Source organism: Asterias amurensis, chromosome 3, assembly GCF_032118995.1.
Source record: "Asterias amurensis chromosome 3, ASM3211899v1".
In the NCBI taxonomy this organism is placed as follows: domain Eukaryota; kingdom Metazoa; phylum Echinodermata; class Asteroidea; order Forcipulatida; family Asteriidae; genus Asterias; species Asterias amurensis.
In genome coordinates, this window is record NC_092650.1 from 1,406,086 (window position 1) to 1,433,355 (window position 27,270).

General features: G+C 37.1%; 1 protein-coding gene across 1 annotated transcript in view; it reads right to left on the bottom strand.

Annotated features, from left to right (window-relative positions):
- Nucleotides 1-223: 223 nt before the first annotated feature.
- The window catches only part of LOC139935052 (beta-1-syntrophin-like), a 34,582-nt gene continuing 7,535 nt past the window's right edge, over nucleotides 224-27,270 (bottom strand). The window contains exons 2-6 of the mRNA XM_071929502.1: nucleotides 15,718-16,124; nucleotides 14,954-15,096; nucleotides 9,337-9,536; nucleotides 6,787-6,989; nucleotides 224-5,987 (exon numbers count right to left, since the gene is read on the bottom strand). Coding sequence (XP_071785603.1) covers nucleotides 5,895-5,987; nucleotides 6,787-6,989; nucleotides 9,337-9,536; nucleotides 14,954-15,096; nucleotides 15,718-16,124 — 1,046 coding nt within the window. The 3' untranslated portion in view covers nucleotides 224-5,894. The remainder of the gene's footprint in view (nucleotides 5,988-6,786; nucleotides 6,990-9,336; nucleotides 9,537-14,953; nucleotides 15,097-15,717; nucleotides 16,125-27,270) is intronic.

The following is a 27,270-nucleotide window of genomic DNA, read 5'->3' on the forward strand; positions in this document are numbered from 1 at the left end:
ACAAGGCTATATGATTTTTTCCGAAAAGTTCACAAGCCTTATGATTTTTTTTCGAAAAGTTCACAAGGCCTTGAAAGGCCAAGGGCACCAGGCCTTGAGCATTTTAAGGGCACCAAGGCAATGACCAGGGGGGCATGGGATCAGGCCTGGGATTTGGATTGAAAAATGGGGATTTTTAGAAACAACAACAAACACAAGTAATGTCAGCTGTCTCATGCTTCCTCTTGTATCAATGTCTATTTTATTATTTAAGTCTGTAAATCAAGGTAAAACAAATGACTGGTTATAATTAAATAAAATGATTTGAGTGACCAAATGACTTTGATTACATAGTATATGAGTATATAATTTGTTAATTCACCGGTTAAGTACATACAAATAAACAAGGGATATCATCAAACAATGAGTGGATTCCCTCCAACTATTACAAAAAAATGCCCATTAAAGTTTCCCTCCCGACACCAATATAACACTTTTAAGAACAATTGTCATCTAAGTATACGGCAATTGACAGGCAATTTAGAGGCAACCTGCAAGTTGTTGCTTGTGGACACGTCGTTAAATGTTTGTCGCAGTTTTGCATAATGGCTCTCCCACAACTATACTGTCACGAGAACTGCTGTTCAGTACCAGACTACTCTCTTGCAACTACTGCAGAAAGTCAGGAGCCAGCAGTAACAGTAGGAAGATAGTCACATAAAAGCATGCACCACAACAAACATTCAACTTGTTCACATGCATTCCTTTTGGCCAATGAGTAGACTTGTGACGGTGTACACATTGCCCAAAAGGAACGCATATAGATCCATTTTACTTCAAGAAATTTCAATGATAATTCCAAGGTTTCTTCTAGAAAAATGCCTGCAAACGGCAAATTGCCATTAACGATTTTAATATTAAGTAGAACTTGTTTTTGAAATTGTTAGAACTTGGGTTTTTTTGTAAATGATTAAATTTGTTTTTACATACTTGCCAGTACTTGCAAACATCAACGTTTTATATTATCAAGCCATGGTTTTTGTTTTATATATCTTTATGAATAATAAAATATTAAACTTTTAAGTCTTAATAGCTTAATTCTGTGCACTTCTTCATCATAGTCCATTTGTATGTGATCCGACTTGGTACATAAAAAGCAAGTAACAACAGGCACTGAATCTTTTCTCGTTCCTTTTTTCTTTGAAAAAAACTAATCACAAAACCTGTCAAAAAAAGAAACCCCAAATGCTCAAGCCAGTTAAATTTCCCTGAGAAAGATCAAAATGCTGGCAAGCTGGCGTTTCGGCAAAAAACTAAAACTTTCATTCCCAACTTAGTTTTGTACTTTGAATTGTTTTGAAAATGAGGAACATGTGGCTGAAGTCTTTCAAAATAATTGTATCTAGGCCTACACTTTATTTTTGAAGGTGTGCTTTAACTCTTTGTCTTTCAGAGTAAAACGAGCTATAAGCCCCTGCTGTTAAAATTCAACCTGTTTTTACAAAAACAAAAAACATTGAACCAAAAATTTTGACAAAATAGGGACCGGCACGTTAAACCAGAGGTCAATGGTTCAAATCCTGATCTATTAAATTGTTCATTGTTCAACCCTCAAATCGGAAAAAAACAAAACAACAACAACAAAATAACAACAGGTGTTCAGTTGAAGCTCGACACCAAAAGAAACAGTACCATAATAGTTTGTTTGCTGTATAATATTTGTTTTAAAGTATTCAATTAAATATATTTGTTTACCTTAAAAGATTTTAAAATAAATGTTTTTGGGTGGCTATTAATAACTCATGATTACATCACATTTCAAACTCAATCCAAAGGTATTTGAAAGATAACTGAAAAGACATTTATGCACTTCTTACACAAAATATCTGCACTTTTTTAAAGAATCAATTACATTGCAAATATTGGACAAAAATGCTGGTAAAATTACATGTTAAACAATATTAATTATATCGATATCAATAAATAAAACTAAATTCATGCTTGTTATGTTTTTGTTGTTTTTTGTTATATACAGAAATAATAATAATACTTTGCAGTTAAGCACACAGCATGTTTGCACAAAAGCCAACTGAATTCAAGACTGCACTCTCTTTTCACTAACTTTTTATGTTAATATTAATTGGAGATTGATAACTACAAACACCTTAAACAATTATTTTGTGGTGAGACCTATCTATCGAAGAACAAAACCTAATAGCAAAGATTTGAAAGAAATTTGCTTTGGTCCATTTGCATTAACAGTAAAAGAACCGAGCAAAAGCATAATAATCCCTATCTATCATGAATAGCGCCCTCTTTGGCTACCTGTGGTAAACCAAAGTATTGACACTAGCTAAATAGAGTTTTATCTTGTTGTGACCAACTTTGTAAGGATTCCCTGTGTTCAAATAATGATCATTAATACTGATTTGCATTATATCAGAAAGGTACCAGACTATTTTATCTTCTGGCCCCCAGTTTAGTTACACTACAAAGTTAAGTATCGGTGCAACAACAGCACAAACAAATACGGAATACATTGTATAACTCAACTGCTGGTCGATGCTAACATACAAACATCATAGAAAATAGTAAACAATTCTGTTTTTTATTATATTTTACTTACAGAGTGACACCTCAGTGATCTGATACCAACATATTTTACAACCCGTCTTTGTAGACCATTCCATTTGCTGATAAACAAAGCTTGGGTGGGTTTCACCATGGTTTCACAAAGAGTTAAAACTAGTTTTATCTCGAGTTAAGACGAGTTACTAGTGCTAAGGACTAGTCCTAACTCTTTGTAAAATCGACCTTTGGTTGGCATGGAATCGTGTCAACATATATTTGAACCAAATTTAATATTTATTCTACGCTGCTGTTGGTAGCTTGTTGTTTATATCCCCTTGTCTAAAACAAAACCCAAAACATGGATGTTTTGATCTTTTAAGGGGAAAACAATCTCTCCAACTGGACGACACCTCAAAGTGATAATGCTATAATATCAAGGTCACAGAAGGGTCATCTGACTCAAGGCTCAATTTAATTCTTTCCAACTATAATCGATCATTTCATTTCGGACCATTAAAGACATATTTCAGTACATCTTCAAGTCAGCAAAGTATCCTCAAAACACGAGTCCTGTTATAATATGCATGCATTTCAAGAATTATAGAAATTATATTATCAAAAATGCATCAGAGAAGGGCCCAATTCCATACAGATGCTTTTTAAAAGCACAAAAAGTAGCCAAGCACAAACCAATTTTGCTTAATAGGGTTACCAGCCAAAATACTATATTATGTGTACGATCTTTAACTGGTTTCCTGCTTGGATTTGCTCAAACTTGCTGCTTATGAGCTCTATGAAGTTGAACCCAATTCGTTACATCATACAGTTTCCCACAGCATAATACATTGACAAGGTTGGTTTGTATTTTAGCAAATAATGAATTGACGTAAAAATGAATAAAAGCTCATCTTCCTTGTCAAGAAGTGACACTCTTTATGTCTATAACTGCAGAAGGTTCTGAATCTATAGTAATTAATTTGCAGAAGTGTCATCAGACTGGGCCCGTCAGCCTATGGTAAAACACAAAAACAAGGCTGACATTTCAAGGTTACAACTATTTCTCAGAATTTTTCTGAATACAATTCACTTTGAATACATGAAAGTAAAAGCTTTATAAGCTGAAGCAAATCATTAAACAGAATATATTTTCTAGGTTGTACAAATGCTGTTAAAAAGTTCTCTCAATTTAAGAATCCAACCTATAAATGCTTTATTGATACATGATGAAAAGTAAGTACAATTTTTCACCCAAAAAAATGTGCCTTTGTTATGTGTTTAAAATTAGGAAAACATTTAAAGTTACCAAATGAGGTAGCAGAGTCATTGATAACCGTTTTAAAAATTGTGCCAAAACTCAATTCATGGTGCCACTAAAATATTCAAATTAGGTTTTTACTTTTAACCAATAGAAATACCCTCATTTGCATAGTGTACACATAATACAATTTTGGTAGTGGACTTGCAAACCAATGGTAAAATCAACGTTAAAATTACTACAAACAATAGCAAACTTACAGGCAGTTTGTATTGGCAACCTAATGTATTGTTTTTAGCTTTAAAAGTGTTCACTGTAATTTTCTCTATAAAAAGAAATATGGAGCTGTAAACAAAAATGAAATGCCTAAATGCGTTGGGTGCTTATAAATAAAAAAATATAAATTCCCCCCAACTAAGAAAAAGATTGGTCGAATTATCAAGGGCAACGTGATGGGATCAAAGGAAAAGTATTTAAATTACACATGCATTATAATAGCGATGCATAATTTGCATAGATCTTTCTGACACCATCATTCCCAACAACCAATTACAGCCCTGGAGGACCGTCTAAATATGCGCATATTTTATGCATAATGAGATGCACTGATAGCTTGTTTTTACAGACAATCTTGAAGACAAAAATCCCCCCAAATCGTCCTGTAAGTGTTGTTGTCCCGATAAAAAAAAGACAAATCACAAACAAAAAACAAAAGTTTACATGAAACAATACTTTAAAGTGTGACATTTTCCAGTACTTAAATAAAGTTAATTGTTAAAATTGAGTTTTCTGCTGTCACAGTTATGTTCTAAAATAGATAGTAAGAGTTATATTTGAGATACATATCATAGATGATATAACTAAGATATATTGGGATATAACTAAGATATACTGTTTATCTTACAAGTAGAACCTAGTAAATCATGCACACAAGGTAGAACTTAAACAAGAGAGAACTTATACATATCCATAACAAACAGAGATATAACGTATCAAAGTTTTTGTTTAGAAGTAAACTGGACAGTTTTACAGCAAAATATTGCAGTAATAAATCAAGTGTTGTCAACGTTAGTCAATAGTTTGTTAATTTTCATAAAACATGCCACATTGTTTCAAGAGTTAAACAATAAGAACTGAGTTTCCATGAAATTTAGTTTTGTTCATTCAATGTTCTCTTCATCTTTTTAATTTGAGTTATTTTTGTTTGTCAACTTTTTTTCTGAGTTGTTGCTTTATTATAGGTGTTAAAAGATAAAGGTTGAAAAAGTGAGTCTGTTTTGCTCAACAACTGATTTGGTTATATACATTTATAATATTCACAAGTCACTTTATACAACTCCATTTAAGTCAGGATCCAAGACATATGAATAAGGCATCCTGACTACTTGTGTTGTTAGCTTTGTCTTGCCTCAGGATACAAATCCCAATCCGTATACTGAACACTCCAGGCTATGTTTACAAAAATGGGTCAGTTTTTGAAAAGGCTGTGGGGTGCTCCCTCGAGGAGCAGTCTGGTATCCTAATCCTTTCCCTCGATGTCAAGTATCAGGGCCCAATTTCATAGAGCTGCTAAGCACAAAAATTTGCTTAGCATGAAATTTTTGCCTTGATTAAAAACAGGAGTACCAACCAAATTTCTACGTGATTTTCAGGATAAGCAAACAACAGCTGAATACCAGTAACAAAGCAATTTTCAACAAATGGAAATTTGGTTGGTAATCCTGCTTTAATTTAAAAATACTCAGGAGCCAGCTCCAACCTTTTGCCGATAATTACACAAAGTACACCCTTGCTCCAAATAGTTTCTGTTGCCGAGTTGCAGATGCGTGCCATATTTATAAATATAGAGTTGATGTATGCGTCTTGTGCCAACAGCAAGTCTAAAGAGTGTGATGTCATCACCAAATGTATCCTCCATACGACGATTCCAGTGACGATTTGTCACTAAGGAGTCCGAAGCTTAGGACGCTATCAAGTTTTTGAGGCGATGAAAATACTTTGCAGCCTGAATTCCTAGGGCACGGAATAATCTTTATGTGCATCAATTGTCCTACTGGATTATCTCCCACAATGCACTGCATATATCCCATCATGCAAAGAGTCCCATCCGTGTGACCTTGGCACTGAGGAAAGTGTGAATGATAAAAACGATGGGTTTGGGGCAGGTATGTAGGTCCAATTCCTGAAACAAAGAAAACAAAAGCAAAAGTCAACAACAAGAAAATTAAAGACCATTTCCCCTAGAACAGGAAGAAGAAACTTACTAAAATGGGCACAGAACCACACCATAATATGGCAGAACTCAACACCTTAAAGTTATGAAAGATAAGATTGACCCATGTGTTGTGTTTTGTTGGCTGCACATACTGAATCAAACAAACCCAAGCAAAGTGTACTGAAAACGATCATGGAAATAAAACCCCAGATCAAAGATTCACCAAGATGGGGCTAGATAGCTCAGTTGGTAGAGCCCCAGCTTTCTTATCCAGAGGTCATAGGTTCAAGTCCTGATCTAGTAAATTTGTCTTTGTTTATCCCAAAATTATTTAAAAACTAATCCAGTCATTTTACTTCATTTACACCCCCGAACAAAGATATTGATAAAAAAGGGACACCGCCAACATAGGGCTAGATAGCTCAGTTGGTAGAGCGCCGGCACAATCCGGAGGTCGTTGGTTCAAATCCCACTCTAGTCAATTCTTTGTTTAACCCCAAAAATCACTTGATATTTAAAATAGAATGTCACATCTTCTTATATCTGGTGATCCCTTTGCTTCCCAGTTTGTATCGTAAACTTGGGTTTGATCCCTGGCTATATACAGGTTCAGGTTGTATGGTTTCTACTGCGGTCTTCAGGAGAAGACGAAAATTTGAAGAAGTAAAGGCAACAAGGTTTTATCATAAAACCAATCCTCTCACCAACTCTCTACCTATATGTAATATCTTGAGAGTTTATGATTCTTTGAAGACATATTACTTACAAATTCTCCTTCTCCTGCCCCAAAGTCCAGCCAGAGGAGTCTCTTGCCGTCGTCTGATGAATAACGTAACTTCTCGTAGGGATAGACCCAGTAAACTTCTTTTGTACTACTGCTGATCTGGCCCTCCTGTGGGTTGCTTGTGAGCGTGAATCCATTCTCATAGTGGAGGGTGAGCTTTGTTTCCTTGCCTTGCCAAGTTGAAGCTACAGAAAGATTTGGAAAGAAAACACAGAAGCAAATATAAATCTCAAAGAGAAACAGTCTAATTTGTGGCTAAGATTCAAATAAGCAATGATGAGGGAGGGAGGAGGGGGGTCTTCAAATGCTATTTTCTTTGACTTTGGCAGTTTTTGAAATAAGCTTAATTTTAAACAGGAACATTTCTTGGATGATTGGTACTGGTATGAACTTTATGATCATTGAACTTTGTGACTGAAACTTAAATATCAATTTATATTTCAATAACTACCAAGTCAGAACCAATTGTGATTATATTTACACAGGTTGGCTTAAACAACAAAATTCTGTTAAAGACATGGATAGACAATGCTTTCCCAAAGCCAGTGTTATACTCTTTCTTTAAAGCCATTGGACACTTTCGGTAAACAGTATTGCCCAAGGCCCACACTTCGTGTATCACAACTTCTATATAAAATAACAAACCTGTGAAAATTTAGGCTCAATCGGTCATCGGAGTCGGGAGAAAATAATGGGAAAACCCACTCTTGTATCCGCATGTTTCACCGTGTCATGACATGTGTTTAAAATAAATCCGTAATTCACGATAACGAGAATTAATATTGTTTTAATGTTATCTCAAAAGGTAAAGCATTTCATGGAATAATATTTCAAGAGAAGTCTTTCACCATTACCTTCTGTAAACCCTGTAAGTTATTTGTAAATCTGTGAAGTTTTAATTTTGTTTCTGTTCCGAAAGTGTCCAAGCACAATTTGGGGCAAATATAAATCACAAAAAATGTGTTTCATGTAGTTGCATGGTTGAATAACGCGACAAACTGTAAGAAACCATCCCTCGATGATCCCTAAGGATCCATAACTCTCAGTGTAGACAGACTTTGGATCAAGATTTGATCACCATCAGATGTTGATGGAGGTCGTAGATAATCGCATTCCCATCCAACAAATTCAATATCTTGATCCCCTATGACCCCACTGATAAACTTAAAGTGAGGTTAAAAAAACATTGCTTTTTTCGGTGACTAGTTGACTAAAACTTTACAGACCCGTATTCTTAAACACAGTCTGCTGAAATATCCTAGTACATCTTCTAGCAGGCTTTCAGAGAAAACGATTTCAACAGTCTTATGTTTAAATGCTTTGGATGCAATTTTCTGAAGCCTCTTGAAGTAAAAAATCCAGCTCAATTGTTTTTCAAGACGGCAACATTTCAGAAACACTCTGACTGAGTGAGCCTTCAAAGAATCTGCAACATCTTAGAAATTAGATCTGTCTGAAATTCTGTATCCTCTTATTTAACAAATAAAAGGTCAGCGAAAATATTTCTCAGATTAAAAATAAATTTTTTGGGGTATATCACAAAAATTGATACAAATAAAAATATTACAGTGATGAGTATTAAGTACTGTTCAATACATTCCAAAGTTCTGTGAGAAAAAATCCACAGGCATATTAGTAAGGTGGGATTCGAACCCACGACCTTCTCCATACTAGAGCACCAAGCTTGCCTGGTGATAGAAGAAGTTCCAATAAAATATAGAACTCGGAATGCCTCTATCTATCAGCTAGCTCGTTTGTCTGGTGGCAAGACTTCTGCTCTGGATTAATAATAATAATAATAGACCGTTTTTATATAGCGCTTTTCACGCCAGAGGGCGTCTCAAAGCGCTTCCGACAATATTACCCCTGGTCACCGGGCCTTAAATCATTCTTTAAACCATCTCAGCTCCCTGGGGAGTATACAGCCTGTGCGACAAATACATGCGCTACTCGGCTAAACCAATCACAAGAACCACCTCTGCCCTCACAGGTACCCATTTACCCCTGGGTGGAGAGAAGCAATTATAGTTAAGTGTCTTGCTCAGGGACACAAGTGTCACGACCGGGATTCGAACTCACACTCTGCTGAACAGAAGCATCAGAGCTTTAGTTCGGTGCTCTTATCCACTCAGCCACGACACCCCACAATTAGCAAAGGCTGTGGGTTTGAAACCCACCCCGAGTGGTAAAGCAGTGGAAATTTGTTTTCACAGAAATCAGGGAAGTACTGAATATACACTGCTTAAGAAACATCGATGTATGGATAAAAAACATACAATATTCTGTATCCCTGATGTGAAATAAACATCTATGAAATTGTAAAAAAAAAGAAAAAGAAATTGGTTCAGCAGAACATCTTGAGAAGTCATTCATGATGGTATCCCAAGCATGGAGTTGTTAAGGGGGGGGGGGGGTGGACTGTGTTAGCAATTCTCATGAGCAAAGATGAAGATTGGCTCTTATCCAAACCTAATGTTCTTGGGAGCAAAGTTTCGTGAGAATATCTAGATTAAGGAACCTGACGGTACTCACAACATGCAATCTCTTTCATCAGCACAGCTGCATTATGGGAACCCTGGACCAGATGGCGAGTCCATGCAGCGAGATCCCGCCGGGTATCCACTCTGAATAGGTGTGCTTCGATCCCGTTACGGGTACCTGTCCGAGTACCAAATGTAAGCTCCACTTGGTGACGTGGTCCAAGGCCTTTAGGGCTACCTGAGTATAAAAGCCTGGGGGAAAAAAGAGAAGTTTGGGGGTTAAGTTGGAAACAAGTAAGGTAAAGGTATAGGTTGGAAAATATTGAAAAAGACAAAAGTGAACAAAACTTATTATTTGGACCCAGTTTTCAGGCATACAACTGCAACTTCACCACCCCAAAAAGAGGAAATTGCAAAATTCCAATGATTTTGTATAGTATTTCTCAATTTTCAATGGTAAAACTGACATTTTAAAAAAGAGGAAATCAGCTGATCCAAGGAAAAGTTGCATGCCTGAGTTTTAAAGAAAGAGTAAAACGAAACACTTTTTAAATGTTTTATTTTTCAGACATCATTTAGAAGATCTGAATCTCATAGTAAGTTAGAGAGAAAGACCTATGGTTCATACTTCCAGTGAATGCGATAAGAATGCTGACGTCACAAAAACACAAAATTGCAGCAACTAATTCGTGTCAGTTGACTTGTGCTCAACTACTGCGAAACATTCCCAGCGAAAATAGCCATGTGACGTCAAAATTTGTATTGCATTCGCATTTGCAGTATAAGTATAAACCAAGCTTTATAGGAATTTTCTTGATTATTACATGACTTCAACTTTTTAAACAAAACCATGGACCAGTGGAGGGAAAATAAATCCGCCGTCAGACTCATGATGAATGATAAACAGATAGGACTAACTGTTTCTATTTCAAGCAGACAGTGTTTCTTGTGACCATAAACATGTGGTTTCTCTTTATTTTCTTACCGGGTTAGCGAGGGTCATCTCTCAATAAACAAAAAGAGGTATTTGAAATGAAAAATGTCTTCCTACTGATTGATAACTTTGACTGGAATCTTGACCAAGAGAAGATTATGTTTGCAACAGGATGTTTCAAAGAGAAGTGAAATTACCAAAGCAGTGGAAAACTTCCAAAGTGCTTTCAACATGAATTAGAAGACTTGATATCATCAGCTCAAAACCAAAAAGTCAGAAGAGCAGCTTGCAAGGATTTCATAAAATTGTTTTAGCATATTTTCAATCTCCTGGTAAGTGAAATTTATTGATTAAGAGTGGTCTCCTGAGTAGTAATAACACCGAGTTCTTTATAAAGGGCTTTATCACAACCGATGGGCAAATCAAAGCGATCAATGTTCCTTTCCCGAACTGTATGCGGAGCTATGTTTTGGACAATTTTTTGAAACCAATTCCTTCACATAGCACCACGTAATGGTTTACAAGGTGCTGTGGCGCAATATGCAGCCGATCAAATCAGGTACACCAGGTGAAACCCCATTTCTTTTTGATAAGTGCACTTGGTTCTTTTACATGCATTACACACTCCACATGACCTATGGCTTAACATCCCGTCTGAAGACACAGCAACAATAATATGTCTTGCTTTGGGACACAAGTATCACAACCAGGACTCGAACCCACACTCTGCTCAGAAGTACCATAGCTTAAATCTTGTGTTATTATTCGCTAGGCCAGAACATACCATTAAATAAATGGTCAGCTTTTTCGCCTTGTTGGCTACTCTTTTTCCTACAACACAGAATTCTTCAAAGCTAGCTCAGATTTCCAGCGACACTTTAACAATAATTCCCAAGAAGGAGAACCTTGTACTTTTCTCTTCCAATGTGCTTCCGTACAATGAACCCAAAGTACTTTTCTGTTAAAGGGAAAACAGACTTTTGGTTATTGGAACTGTTTGATTGTTTTAAAGCTATATTAATGTTGATTGAACTGACCTGTAACAAAAAGTCAAAAAGTGATCAGTTTTTAAGATTTCGCCGAAAGTTGAAAATGATAAATGTCCACGCAGGAAGAATAATCCGTAATTGGAATACACAATCTGTGAGTAACGATTCTCAGATTCTGATATCTTTTTCCATAATCACATTACTTTGAAGTGAAATGATTCTCAAAATGCTATTAAAAGCTGCTGTACTTCTAACCAAGTATCTTTGTATTGCCATTAGTGATTACCAAACGTAGACCTTCCCTTTAAAAGAGTTCTGTTCAACTCATTTCAACTCAGTTCTGTAATCATTTGTTATGGGATCCACATGTGGCACTATTACAAGCCTTGGGGCAATGCCTTATAACAAAAATCAATCCCTCTGCCAAGTCCTTCCAATTTCAATTCTTAATTTCAAGTACCCCCCCCCCCTTCATTTCAAGAAGGTCTACCCTGCTAAAGTGCAAAAGCAGATTTCACACTTTAGTTGTGACTAGAATAACAATGTCCCCTTGATCCACTAAAGCAAAAGTAGTAGTCCCGCTCGATTTTCTACCTTGCGCCCAGGTAGTAGTTAAAAAAGCAAGACAGTTCTGTTCAGAACTGAGAAGTCTCCCGAATTCCGACAAATCTACTCCAGGGTTCTCAAAAGAACATAATCTACCTACATACACACATGGTGTTAACGCAAATCTAAAATAAACCATGATTTTGTTTTCTACAACAAGTAAAGAACTAACAGACATAGATTAACAGACATAGATGTAGTAAATCTCTTTTGAGTGATTGTGGTTCTGAGACAAACCAAAGGGTTTGTTGTTTCGGACAGTATACTCTGTCCGTTGTCAGGAGACTGCTGGATTCCAACTGGGGGTTATGTAAGGTGAAGTTCTTTAAACAAAAAATACAAAAGGAAAACAAAAAAAGTCTCCATCATATGTAGATTTTGTTAAAAAAATCATATGCATTGACGGCCCAAAGAACATTTAAGTTTAGGCCGTCCTACTTCACATATTTAATTCTAATTACTCAGACAATACCCCAATTGCCAATTCCAGCCACACTCAGGAATCAAAGACCGACCAACGTCAATTACCGATTCTTACTTAGCTCCAGGCCTTCATGCCCTCTACTCATTCCTTGAATGTCTTTTCACCTAACCTCAACTTGTCTCCCTTCCCTGGTGGCATCCACACAGATGAAATTCCAGCTGAGTGTCTGCACTCTATGGCAGTTATTTCCTCCTCATGTTCCCCCGGCTGGTGTTTTACCAGCCAGTGTTTTTTGAGCCAGAACACTAAACCTACTCAACTCAGCTGCTCAACATGAGCATATTCTGCATCGTTTAACGCGATGATTTTTTTTTCTTTTCAGAGAGGAACTTATCTAAAATATCTGGTTTCAGAATTTAATATTCGTATCCAGTGTTATCGCTGTACATTTTTCAACATCTCTCAGTTATTAATATTTCTCTCGGTTATCTTTATTGTGTCTGTATATCAGGCCTGAAACTTCATCTTCGAAAAAGCAAGACCATTTTAATTTTGCAAAGAGCACTTCCCTTGCAAAATCTTAAAGTCAAGGAGAAACTTTGAAGGGGCACCAATGCTAAGACTGGGGGCAACGGAGGTCATGACCTCTGTGGAAAAACCACCCTTGTAGCACAAATATCTGTGCTTTCAGATGCTCGAGAAAAGCTTCAGGCTTTAAGTCTTTCTCAGATTTGAAAATGTTAGTGAGGAATTACCTCTTTCTCTAAAACTACAAAACTTCAGAGGGAGTCCTTTCTCACAATTTTTTAAGCATCAACAGCTCTCCGTTGCTCGTTACCAAGTAAGTTTGTTTGCTAATTATCAAATGAGTAGGATTAATTTTAGGACTTAGGACGAGTTAAATTATGTAACCATAGACGTTAGGATGAGTTGCTCGTCCTAAATTGAGATATGATTAATCCTAGCATGTCGTCTGCAGTACCTTTAACAGATGAGGCATCCTTGACGTCATGCACAATGAGAGATATTTGGCTGAAATCCGGTCTTGTTTGCAACATGACCAGCCATGACTCAAAAGTATCACAACATCGCAAGGATCAGGTTTTACCTTGCAAGAAGTAGAGATCCTTTGTAAATGATGGTATTATGAACTACATGTATAAATAACTTGGTCTATTGTCAATTGATATGCATAGCAGCCTTCATAATCAGAGGAGAGGGGGCGGTTATCGGGAGTTAAAATGTCTGAAACTAGGATCCAAATATCATGAGGTACATGTATGCTGAAATGATGGCATTTCTTCTTTTTGGATTTTTCCACCCAGGACTTTGTGTTAGAAATACCATCCAAAATGTACACTGTTCCAAAATTAATATGGGACCCAAGCCAGAGATGGTGCCCAAGTAGACTGGTCTCCCATCTTTATCCGCAATGATAAAGACAGACACTGGCCTTATAGGCGCAATGATTCCATTGAATAAACAAGCAGAACATTTACCTCTTAGTCTTTCTCTAAAGCTACATTCCTTCTATGATGGTATTTTCACAATTTGGTAACCCCTGAAGTTAGAGATTTCAAGGAGTTTCTGGGAAAAGTCTCCTTGGAAGTAGATCAAAAGAGCGAAATTTACTCTACATAAGGGGCCCATTTCAAACAATGTTTTACAACATCAACAGCTCTCCACTGCTCTTTGCCAAGTCAATTTTTATGCTCATTAACTTTTGGAGAAATTACCAAAGTATACCCACCCTTTAAAGAGTAAATTTTTGCTTGTTTGTACTTTCTTGTCATCATCATACAAGTTCAACCACTTGTTGATTTATGCATAAAAAGTGGGAACACTGCTTTTATGCCGTAGTCCATCCCTATGATATGACACCTCTTCAACATGATATGGTACAACAGCAGCGATGAAAATATTCATTAAAACTGAGACCATAAACCATCTGCCTTGAACGCATCGCCGGTGGACGGGTATTCCGTAATCAATCCAATAAAGATAATGAATGGTCTGCTTGCATCTCTCTCCACCATTGAACATTCCAATCAGCCAAGACATCATGGCGTGATCTTAACTCAATGTCTCGGTAGTTGGAGGAAACGATTGAAGGGAAGGGAGGACAAAGACGGATCGAGACAAGGCGTCTTGAAGCACCTCTGCATTCATCAATCTTAGATGGACATTGTCCATTAAAGAGAAGTCATCATTTTCAAAGATCCATCTAGTTTTCAAGATGTTTTCAAGAAACATTTCTAATTAGGTGAGCTTTGCCGTAGCACCATGTGTAAATCTCTTTCAAGCAGTGTTGGTTCTGAAAAGAACCGGTGTTGACAACTCAACATTTCAATCAGGATGCTCTGATCGTCTTCAGGAGGACTAACTTAAGCAAATTTGAATTACACAGGGGCACAATAAGATTAAATAACATCAATCTTAGATGGACATCGTCCATTAAGCGGCGGCCATTATTTCCAAAGATCACATCCATTTTGTTATCAAGAAACATTTTGAAAATAACTAGTTCTTATACAGTGCGATACACAGATCAAATGAATGCTGAGCGGCCCTACCCCAAACTGCAACATTAATCCAATATCTGCTTGTATGATAGCACCCTGCATCAGTAGTCATCAGGTAAGAAAAAGATGCACAAAGTTATTTTATGACATGGAGAAAAATACACATATTTAGAATTTTTTCTTTCCCTTTTTACCTCGTTGCAAGAAGCCCATGGACGAGAAATGCTTTGCCCCACTCCTCTCTCGTAAACGGGACGCTGTCGTACATCAAGATGTCTTTGTCCGTGATTGCAACAAAGACCGGTTTCCACGCTGAGCCACCGGTATCTGTATGGGTCTGATTGCAAATGTTAAAGATGAGTGGAGGCAAAGAGGGGGAGGGGGTGGGTGGGGGAGGGGGGTGAGATATACCTTCCCTTTTAAAATGATTCCTCAAAAAGGTTTAAGGATCGGGAAGAGGGGGGGGGGTGAACAGCGTTCTCCCTTTCAAACAATGGACCACTAGACGAATTGTAATTCTAAAAACCTGAGGAAAAGTAAAAAACTTCGCAATGCCAACTGGCTAGTGCAGTGTTGAAAATCATTCTACATAATATGAAATATGGACTAATGTTCAAAGCTAGATGACCAGTCAATTGGCAAGCTAACTGGATCAGCTGGTTAGTCACTGACAAAGTTAGTGACAAACCCAGTGATATAGGAGGTCATTGTTTATTTATTTATATATATTTTTTTTTAGCAAAGATTTTTTGCAAAGAACCTCTCCAATGAAATATTCAGAAGCATTTGAGAATTTGTTTTAAAATGGGCAAGCTAGATAATGGCAACATACAATTTGTGGGCACAATTCTGTGCCAGGCCCAACTCAAACTGAGGAAAAATTAATAGCATCATAGGCCTCAACTTTTGGGGCACAATTCAACTCCAGACCTAACTCAGTATTTCTTTTTAGCAGTACCTGTTCACAGAGCCAACCCATGTGTTTAATCTCTCTACTCCCTGGCGTAGCTCTCAAGATGTCGTTGGCTTCGGAGATTGCTTGGATCGTCAGCAGCGAGACGTTGGCCTGCAACGCACTGAACCACTCACTCGCACTCGTTGCGTCTTTACACCTCAATATACATGAGCTCCTCCCATCCGGGGAGTGCAGCTCGATCGTCCGTTGTTCGGGATCGTTAACGGTCAAGTTCGATGTTACATAGCACAGTTTAAGCGGTATGGTGCGCATCTCGGTGAAGTTGTTACGGGTGGCACGAGGGTTTGCTCCTGGCTCCTTGATGACATACGGTGAAGGCGTGTCCCATCCCACCTCTCCGATAACGGTGCTACGACGGAAGTAGGGCGTCACTTCACGGAGGTATTTCACTGAAAAAGAGAGAAAATAGTAGGCATTTTTAAAAATACACTTACATGTATTGTACAATGAATATTGCATTTTTCAATCTAAAAGGCAAAGTACATACACTACAAAACCGGAGCGGTGTTGTCCACACACTCAGGAAGCAAAATCTATAATTGGAAATATATACACAATTTTTGAGAAAAGTATCTGACAGTATTGTTTCTCAGATTCAAATTTAGGGGAATAAAAATTGATTTTTTTTTTTTGCCCCAAAACCACAAGACCACATTACCACATTACGTAACCACGTAACCACATTACTTTGCAGTGAAATGGTTCTCAAAATACTTTATACAATCAAAAAGCCGAGCAGCTGTACTCCTTACCAAGTAAGCTTTTAATGCCACGAGTTTGGACACTTTCGGAACAGAAAAAAAATTAAAACTTCACAGATTTACAAATAACTTACAGGGTTTACAGAAGGTAATGGTGAAAGACTTCTCTTGAAATATTATTCCATAAAACATTAAAACAATATGAATTCTAGATACCGAGAATTACGGATTTATTTTAAACACATGTCATGACACGACGAAACGTGCGGATACAAGGGTGGGTTTTCCCGTTATTTTCTCCCGACTCCGATGACCAATTGAGCCTAAATTTTCACAGGTTTGTTATTTTTTCATATCAGTTGTGGTACACGAAGTGTGGGCCTTGGACAATACTGTTTACCGAAAGTGGCTTTAAAGAGTGATAACCAAAAGTACATAAACATTTGAACACATGTAGATAAACCAATGCTGTTGGTCCCATGTTCTTAACTTCTGAATTTGAGACTTTTGGACGATTCTTTTTCACAGTTCTCGCCAGTAGTGCCCTCACTCAGACCTACACGCGCAATACTGAGCATGTGTGCGCACAAAAGCAACCTTATGTCTGCTGCCGCCAAAGTCTGACCTCCTCCTCCCCCCACCCTTCCACCCCCATCATACTCAAACAAATGCATCTTATTTTGACTTTACAATCTCTGATGGAATCTTCAGCATCCTTGTTGTTTTCATCTTGCCGGTTGGTCTCATCTGTCCTCAGGGAGGCAGATTGAAGATAGGCCGAACGAGAAGCCATGATCACGGTAATTTAATGATGGGACACACTCGCATTCACACTACTCCAGTGTACGGGGACCCCGTTTATTATGTTGACCAGTTCACACAATCCTGCCTACAATTCTTCTAACTTGACAAATACAGGGTTGATTACAATATCAATTAGTGAGTTTTCTATTCCTTATACTTGTATATTGACTGGAGGACTATGACCTCGCATTATTCCTGGTGCTTATATTGACTGGATGAGTACAACTGGGCAATATATTTACTGGAGGTATACAACCAGGCAATATATTTACCGGTTTACTACAACTGTGCATTACATGTAACATCCAGGATGGTAATATTGACTGGGGGACTATGACCATATCTGATGCTTACATCGACTAGATTTCTACAACTGGGAAATATATTGACCGGAGGAATGCAGGCAATAAACTGACTGGATGACAAAGACAAGGCATTAGTCTCTGCTGCTTACTGTATATTGATTGGATATCTACACTTGTTCAACTATAGGCACTATATTCAAGCTGCTTATATTGACTGGTCATACGGTTATGACGTGCTGAGTACAACTGGGCCATATACAGATATATCACAGTTGCTTATATTATTGACCACAACTAGGCGATAAACCTCTGATGATGCCTACATATATCATATATATGATATTTGGTCCTTGCGAGAGAAATGGGGGAAATTTAATGGAGTAAAAGGGTTGACCTAGATGAACATGTTCGCATGGTGTAAGCTTTAGAAGGCTTTTCAGGCAATTTAATCACAATCTTTCTTATTTTTCCAAGGGTAAAAAAATCATTGGATGAATATTATGCCTGATGGACGATTTAAGCCAGGATTTGGTAAAGTTGTCGGAAATGTAAAAACTAGGTGACAGATAAAAGAAGGTGTCCAAATTTAAAACAGCGTCCAAAAGACACCCAAAAACCCTTCTGGCTGACACTATGTAAACCTTTGGTAAAAAAGCAATGAGAACAAAACAAATTTCAAATGTGAAAGCTATTCACAAAAGAGCTGAAGTCTTCTTATACTCTCCTGATGTTTATCAGAAAAGCATCGATTCAAATTAGAGCTTGAATAATAAATCAACACAACGCGCCTCTTTAAAGTTCAAGCAGCAAGCTTTGCCTGCAAAACCAATCTCCAATTAAGTAAACATACATTTAACATGCATGAGTGTGATACTTAAACATTTATTGACCTAAAACTAAGGTCTGCTCCATCGTTATTTTCACAGATCCGAATTACCGAACACGGATGGGACAAGATTAGAATTTATGTCTTCCTCTCCTGTGAAGCTCCCTCGGAAGATGAAGGAGCTCATTATTGAAGGAACGATTCGAGGTGTGTTGAGATTCTCAGGATGGAAATCGATGCGAGTTCATGCTTGATTTCTCACTACCTGACTCATCATACTATCTGCTCTGACCATCACTGATTGTTCTCAATGCCATTCGTTGCATACTGTCATTGGTGATCTGACGTTTTGTGCACTGTCGACGCAAGTACATCACGTACAGTACAGATACAGGCTCTGTGGATATTTCATTTTTGTTATGGTATATATATAGTTAAAGGGAGATGAACCTTTGGTAATTACTGCAAATTTTAATGACTATAAAAACTTGTTCTCAATGCCATCCGATGCATTGTCATCGGTGATGTGATGTTTTGTGCACTAACGACTCAAGTATATCGGGAACATGCATGCTACATGACTGTGTGGACATTCCATTTTTGTTTGGTATAATTAAAAAGAGGGTATACCTTTAGTAGTAACTCATGAAACCTATGACTAGGAAAACTAACTTGGTAACAAGCACTGGAGAGCTGTTGATATTATACAAAATCTTGTTAGAAAGCCCCCCTTTGAAGTAATGTAGTTTAAGAGAAGAAGGTAATTTGTTTGCCCCAAAATCTTCAGGAGAAAAGCTTCAGGCATGAAGTCTTTCTCAGGTATTTGAAAGTACACAATTCTATGCAACAAGGGTGGTTTTTCTTTTATTATTTTCTTGCACTTTGATGACAAATTGAGCCCAAATTTTCACAGGTTTGTTATTTTATGTATGATGGGATACACCAAGTGAGACTGGTCTTTGACACTCACCAAAAGTATATCATGCGTTTAAACAGTTTAAGGGGACATTTATGCAAAATTTCCGTCAAAAGTTTTACAACATGCCAAAACCATTTGACAGAATAAACCGTAGTCATGGAGAAACCCCATCATCAATATGATAAAATACACTCCTCGCTAACCCTCGTTGATGTGTTCTAAACACCCAGCATTGTTCAGATAGCCTAAGCGGCCCCAGCTGCATTACCCATCACTCAGCGTCTTACTGATGGACAAGCTTTTATTTTCTCATTTTCTGCCTCGTTTCCCGCAGCAAAACATTTTTACGCCATTTAGAAATGAAGTCCTTAAGGTGCAACAGAATGGACGCAAGGGTGTCCTCTGATGGATTCAATTTCAACTACCTTGAATTATGGTTTTTTTTACAATTTTAAAACTGGTTTATACTTCCTGCGAATGCGAATGCAATGCAAATTTGACATTAATTTGACATCACAACTCTGTTTTCACTTCAATATTCGCAGGAGAGTTGAGCACAATTCAACTGCTACAAATTATTTTTGTGAATTAGTGAGGTCAACATTTGTATCGCATTCGCATTTGCATTCGCAGGAAGTATGAAAAAATCGGGCTTTACTTAATTATTTTTCTTGAAAATATTTAGAGCTAAAAACAATAGTGAAAAACTTATTATTGTTTTGCTTTTTGGTTTTGTAACAAAAAACATTATATACACTTCAAAAAAAATTTGATTGATATATTCTTGAGCAAGCTTTTAGCGAGATTTTGGTCAAAAGGGTGTCCAAATTTGCTGGGAACTTAAAAACTGGGCGTTCAAATTGTTCACTTACAATACATTTACATATAAATGACAGATAAAACAGGGTGTCAACATTTGTAAAAGGGTGTCCAAAAAACACCCAAACACCCCTCTGACTATCGCCCTGTGTTCCTGAAATACACCTTTAACAGTGTTTCTTAACGCTGAGAGAGAAAAAAAACGGTCTCACACTTTCAAATAACTCATAATGTGAATGTTAGAAAGCGTCGGAGCAGATAAGCATATTACAAGTGTGTCCGATGGGACCGCATCAACTGTACAAGAGGCCATTACTGAGTCAGACCAGGTGTTCTTCTAGGAGCCTGGTATATCATCAAAACACTGTATGATCATTTTCAAATCTCTCCGTCATGGTTGTGATTTGGAAATTGTTTAGCAGGGTCTGTGTCTTCTAGTAGTCTAGAAAAGGAAGATGAGGCGCCCTGGACCTCCTGGGTGTTACACTCTAGAGAAAAAAATAGGTGGTCGGATTCACATCTCGGCATGGTCTACATGTAGAAGATGAAGCCCCAGTGACCCTCATTGATTTGTATGAAAAAAATATGCACAGCCACCCAGCCGTGAGTTTTCCCTTCAGCCCAGTTCGCATTGGGAAGGTAATTCCTGGGGAATTCCTGGGGAATTTTAATGTCACCGCTGACCCATATTTGTTGCACAATAGCTGGAGATTTTGACACAACCTTTTTTGCGCTTTCTGGAAGTTGTTCTTTCACTTCTTCAAACAAATAAAATAAAACACTGCTTCTTGAATTTCAAAATGTAAATTTGTACAATTCTTTCTCTTTAAATTCTGATGACCTTCAAAAGTCATTGACATGGCTGGAGTTAAATCTTTGTGAAGGGGAAGGTACTGCAATTTTCATTTTGCAAAGGGCCCGTCCATTGAAAAATCTTAAAGTCCAAGGGCACCATGGGCCAAGTATGGGGCAACAGAGGCCGAGCCTCCGTGCCTACATGTAATTCCAGGTCACCATTGACGTATTACTCAATCCAACACTCCAGTCCTCTACTTAAGTTAATCAAGTTGTCCTGAATGAACTCATCATGTCAAACACTTTCTCGTTACGAAATCTTGCGCAGCTTTAATAAACACTTACATTTACATAATTGCCAATTTGCATATTAGGCACTATTGTATTAAGACTATGCCTCTGTGTTGACGCGCTTTTTTAACGTGCATAAAATTGGAACAAAACAAATTTGAAAGTTGTGTGTCCTTGTTAGTAAAAGAGAGCAACAAAAACTTGTACAAAGGAACTCTTTCTCTCTTGAAATGCTGTCAAAATGAATCTTAAAAATAAAAAGAGCTATTTCCATAGTCGCCTTTGTCTTTAAATGCGATTAAAATGTTTAAATGCGACAATAAATGCGATTATAATAAACAAAAAATTCAATAAAAATTTGACTTAAAAACACTTGAGGTACAAAACAAAATGAAACACTGTAAACTTCATTTACAAGACCGGAAGAAATTTTAAAACTACGCTAAAGAAATGAGCAAATTATAAACAGATAAACATAAATGAAGATGAAAACAAACAAGGAGGAAAAACCATGTACTAAAAGTGTTTGAACTCCTATTGCTGCTTTGTCTCGTTACATTTTTCTCAACGTTTATTTTGCAAAACCCTACATCCCTCTCAGTGACCGAACTGATTTTAATCCCACTCTTTCCAGAGACATGATCTGAAGTCTCTGTTCCGAACCCCCTGCCTCATTCCATGGCCCAATAGACAGTTCACCTTGCCTGAGGTTACCCGCTAGGTAATGCCCTCATCTGACTCTACTCAGAACCCAGCAGTCCCAGTACATTGATTGTTTCCCAGCTCAGGTAGGGGGCTTCTGGTCCTCCAAGGGCACTAGGTTTAAAGGGATCTTTCAATCAAAGAAACCTTCCTCCGTGGTGAGATGATGACAAAAGCTTCTCCAAAGATGACATACAGCAAGGACAACTTGTGTACTTTTTCAAACACAATGGAGAGTCTACATCATGAGGTGATGTTTCAATATTTTGAAATCAGAACATTACCCTGTTTATTTCTAGTAAACCTGGTAAGAGAAACACAACCAGATCCAAAACAAATTCCTTTATGACAGTCTCTCGGATGAAAACGCCCACAATCTCAAACTTAAAACCTCTAGGCTTTTACAGAAACAAACAACAAACAAACAAACAAACAAACAAACAAATAAATTACAGATTCTCTTTGCAATAACAATATTACTATATCTTTAAATGTAATACTGTATTTTGAGTGCAGGTGGCGATTGAAATCCGTCTACTTTGCAGGATCAGAAATCAGACTCCAGACTCTCTTTTTTCCAAAGCAAAGCAAAGATGCCTTTCTTCCAGACTTGAGGAAACCTTATAAATGTCTCATAGTGCAGTGACCTCCAGTTACTTAAGACCTCACATTGCGAAGGAAGAAAAATAGTTCTTCACTTTTATTTGTGCCAGAAGAGTTTGGTTTCAGGTCAGTTTATTTCCACTCAATCAGTTTGCTTACACAATGATAAACATTATGGTACTTTATAAACAACGTAATGATTAAGTGGTGGAAGTCCCCTAAAAGCAAGCGCAGAAGGAGTAGAAAAGTTATTACAGAGAAAATATCTTGATAGAAGTAGCCCCTCCTTAAAAAAAATTTAAAAATACACAATAACCAGATTCCGAGCACAACTTACAATTGTACTTAATCAAGTGGTAGGGTTTTGACATAAGATGACCTGAAACCCTTTCAGACGACAGCCATTTAGCAAGGCTCCCTTGCTTATTTTTTAGCATGGTTGCTAATTTAGACAATGCACCTCATGTGAAAGGAAAACAATATTCATCTTGTCCATATAAAGAACAGCAAATTTGATATTTCACTAGGAATCTTGAACAGTCCTCCTTTCGCACAAAGTGCAATTGTGAAGTTTCACAACCTTGCTCAAACTTAGCAAGAGACACCTACTAAAATGATGTTGTGTGAAAAGGGTTTTAAAGTGAGTTTTCAGCAAAACAATCCAGGGTCCTTTAGCATGACACAGACCTGTCCATTTTTCCCCTCAGCCCCTCTTCTTCTAACTGTCTTCAAAAGAAGACTGTTCCATATTCACTACTCCCTCATACTGAAGGGGACACAAAGTCTATCACTGCAGGCCAAGTTGTGTTCTACACCCACAGCGTCAAGCCATCTTCCGCGCTTTCAATGAATGCATAGTCGAGATGCTTGGCACAACGGCCGCTCATTGGAAATGCGAACAAAATACTGGAATGACCCAACATTATGACGGGATTGAAGAAGTACGTGTATAAATGCATGATGAGGACTGCTTATTCCTCCATGCTTGTACACACCATGTACATGTAGTGCATTTGTAAATGTACAAACATTTATGTGTGGACTGTGGAGTTCAAGAACAATGATGGGTTTTTTTTATGTGGGAATTAAACCAAATCCTTTCTCATATATATTCCTCAAAACAAACTAAATAACTCTTTTTATTGCTGAAAGAAACTCACCTTAAATTTCTATGAATAATTCCTATTACAGATAAGACTTTTATAAATATGTATTATTCCCACACTGTAATAGGCAGATGAATTTAAAGAAAAAACAAATTAAATTGAGTTTAAATACAATCTGTTTGCGATGATTTATGTCTTCCTTCGACAGAACTATTACAAGCTCTGAGAAAACAGTGTCTTGTAAACAGGTCAACAGAGAAAACCAACCGATTTAAGGTTTCATCAAGGAAAGCAAAATTTGACTTTTAAAATAGTTCACAATTTCTTAAAAGGTCACCTGTTATCTAAAAGGTAATGGAGTAAAAGTTAATCAGTTTTGAAATGGTCTGAATTAGAGGAAAATCCAATTAGAAAATTAATAAATTCAATTGGATTGAGATGACATGAACTACGCTGAACTGAACTTGGTCAAATTAAAATCGATTTAAAGGGGAGATATACGTTTGGTAATCACTCTTAAAGCCATTGGACCCTTTCGGTTCAGAAAAAAAAAAAAAAAAGTTCTCAGATTTACAAATAACTTACACGGTTTACAGAAGGCAGTGGTGAAAGACTTCTCTTGAAATATTATTCCATGAAATGCTTTACTTTTTGAGAAAACAGCAAAACAATATAAATTCTCGTTAACGAGAATTACGGATTTATTTTAAACACATGTCATGACACGGCGAAACGCGCAGAAACAAGGGTGGGTTTTTTCGTTGTTTTCTCCCGACTCCGATGACCGATTGAGCCTAAATTTTCACAGGTTTGTTATTTAATATAGAAGTTGTGGTACACAAAGTGTGGGCCATGGACAACACTGTTTACCGAAAGGGTCCAATGGCTTTAAAATTAATTGCAACAACAACTTTTGGTAAGATGCCTACAGCAGCTTTCGCAAAATACATTATAAAGCACTTTGAGAATCAGTTCACTTCAGAGTAATAATAATAATAGTAATAGTAAACATTTCTATGGCACTCTACAATGAACACAGCGCCTCACAAGAAAAACGAAATAACATAAGTAAAAAACATGGCAAAATAAAACTATTAGTTGCGCTCAGTGGGAAACAAAAACGTTTTGAGGTTATGTATGTATAAAAGGTATTTTATAAAAAGTTTTTATGCCCCAAAATTTGAATCTGAGTAGCGTTCCTGTGTCAGTAAGTTTATTCAGATTGTGTCTGCCTATAAGGGATTATTCTTTCTTTCAGGATATATTTGTTATTTCCAGTGATATCTCAAAAACATGAACGTCTTTTGAAATTAAATTTTCACAGGTTAATTTGATGTTAGTTTGATTGCATAGACCTACATGTAAAGGATTTAAATAATCAAACGGTTAAAAAAACTAAAGGTATACTTTGCCTGGTGTACTGTTGGAATGGTATACAAATAGCTCATGATCGGTATGGGGTAAAATTATAAATTTATTAGAACTCGTTAGCTTCCATTCCAAGAGTATAATTAGTACGGTATGACAAATGATATGCAAATGAGCTCAGAGAATGACTCATAAAAATGATATACTCTTGGTTTTAGTTAACGATACCATAACGATATCTTATCAGTCAAGTGGGTTACTGAAAGGGCAACTGCATTAACCATTACACTTTTTCTAGTTGTATAAACATAATTAAATTCCTTTTTTGTTTCTGAAGTACTGTATCGGAGTAGTGTATTCAATTAATAGCGGTCCACTGGCCGAAATGGCATTTAAAAATCTAAGTGGTCTAGCTGCCTAATATAGTGTTTAAAAGCATCCCTGTTTACGAATGCTATTTATGAAGTATGGACAAGTAAAAAAAGCTGGCCAACAAACAAACTGACAAGCTTCCCGGTCATCACTGGCAAGCCACTGAATAAGTTTCTTTTGGGTTGAACACAGAAAAACTATAATGTACCTGAAATGGGACTTGAACCCGTGATCTCCAATTGAGCTATCTCGCCCTACATGTTTTTTGGCGATCTCCCTATTTTGTCGATTTCTTTAATCGAGGATGCAAGTCAAAAGGCATATAATAACTGTGGTTTATTATTCGATACAATAAAATAAAGACTGTTGGGGATAAGGTAGAGTTGAATTGCTGAAATATCGAGATGAAAACTTGCTTTATATTTATGCAAATTTTCATGCTATTTTGTACTAAAAGTGTGCAATGGTTATTTGACACAGCAATATTCATAATTGACTTGTTTGGAAGCGCTTTCACTCACGTCCTTTAAAGCTGAGTGCCAGGAGCCTGCTGTGTGGATGATCTGCACTATCAGGAATTCATCCTTCAGCGACATTGTACCATCTTCTTTTGACACAACTATTCTTGATATTCATATTATTAGAATAGATAGTGAGGTATTCCATTCATTTTTCCTTTCCACATCCGCGGCCGGGCGTGAGCTCAAAATTATTGTCTCAGTGTGTGTCCCTGATGACACAGCGTGGATGGACATTCCATAATAAAATCACCATCACACTGACGAAAACCATCAAGGATTTCTCAGTAACCTTCCCTTTTTATTATCTTCCTTCTTTTTTTTTAATGACAAAATTCCACAACTGAAACTCACAGGAAAGCAATTCTGAAGATCTATCAATTGTCTATAAAACAACAATTATTTGTAAACACAAAGATCAGTAGGGATAGATTGCCCATTATACAACAATCTTGGGAATATTTTGTTCGATTATATTATCAATCAATGGATTTGAACTCCTAGGCAAGGAAGATAGATGTAAGCTTTTGATGGACCATCTTGATGAAGCTATTGTTAATTCTGTTGCTTTAAAATATCCTTTTTCCCCATGTGGTTATGTTCCAATTTCAGAATAAAATACAACACAATACAATACATTACAGTTGAACAAAATGGTAAATTAATATTCACAAACTGTATGGCAACACTATACTGTACTTTGTATGGTGTAAATTTCCTTATAATACTGCTTTTAGAATTAATTAAAACATGCATTCACACATACTCCTAAAACCCCTTTTGCCATGCGATTCCCTTGACCCCCGTGTTGCGGTGTACTTGTTCTCAGATTCCACGCTTAGTTCCAAGTAATTGCAGCGGACAGTTTTTCATTAACCTGTTTATGCAATCCTGTCACGACAGATCAAGTACAAGAACCTCTGACGAATAGGTACACATGTTTTAATCTGACCACGATGTACTTGACGCCGACAAAATGAAAGAATTCCGCAGTATTGTTTTTCTCCTTAATTCCGCATTCCTGTCTTGCTCTGCTTTTTTATATATTTTTGATTCTTGACACTTCTGATTTGACGAGGTCTTCAAGATTGTGTTCCAATCTCGACAATCAATCCAATTTCAAGTCCACACTTCCACGGAATTCTACTTATGGTCTTCAGTCACACACCATCTGCCCCCTCCCCTTCGGTTATTACCACGGTGACAAATCCAGCACTATTGCACAGGCCCTACATGAGTCTTGTGTAGTGCGTTACGACCATTAAAGGTCTCACACACCTTGGGTGGACTGTCACAAGATGCATACATATTTTATAACAATCCAGCTACATTATTGTTACACACTATGTAGGCTGTAAACACAAATCTGCATAAAGCAATTGATCCTATACTAGGCTTTGGAAGCT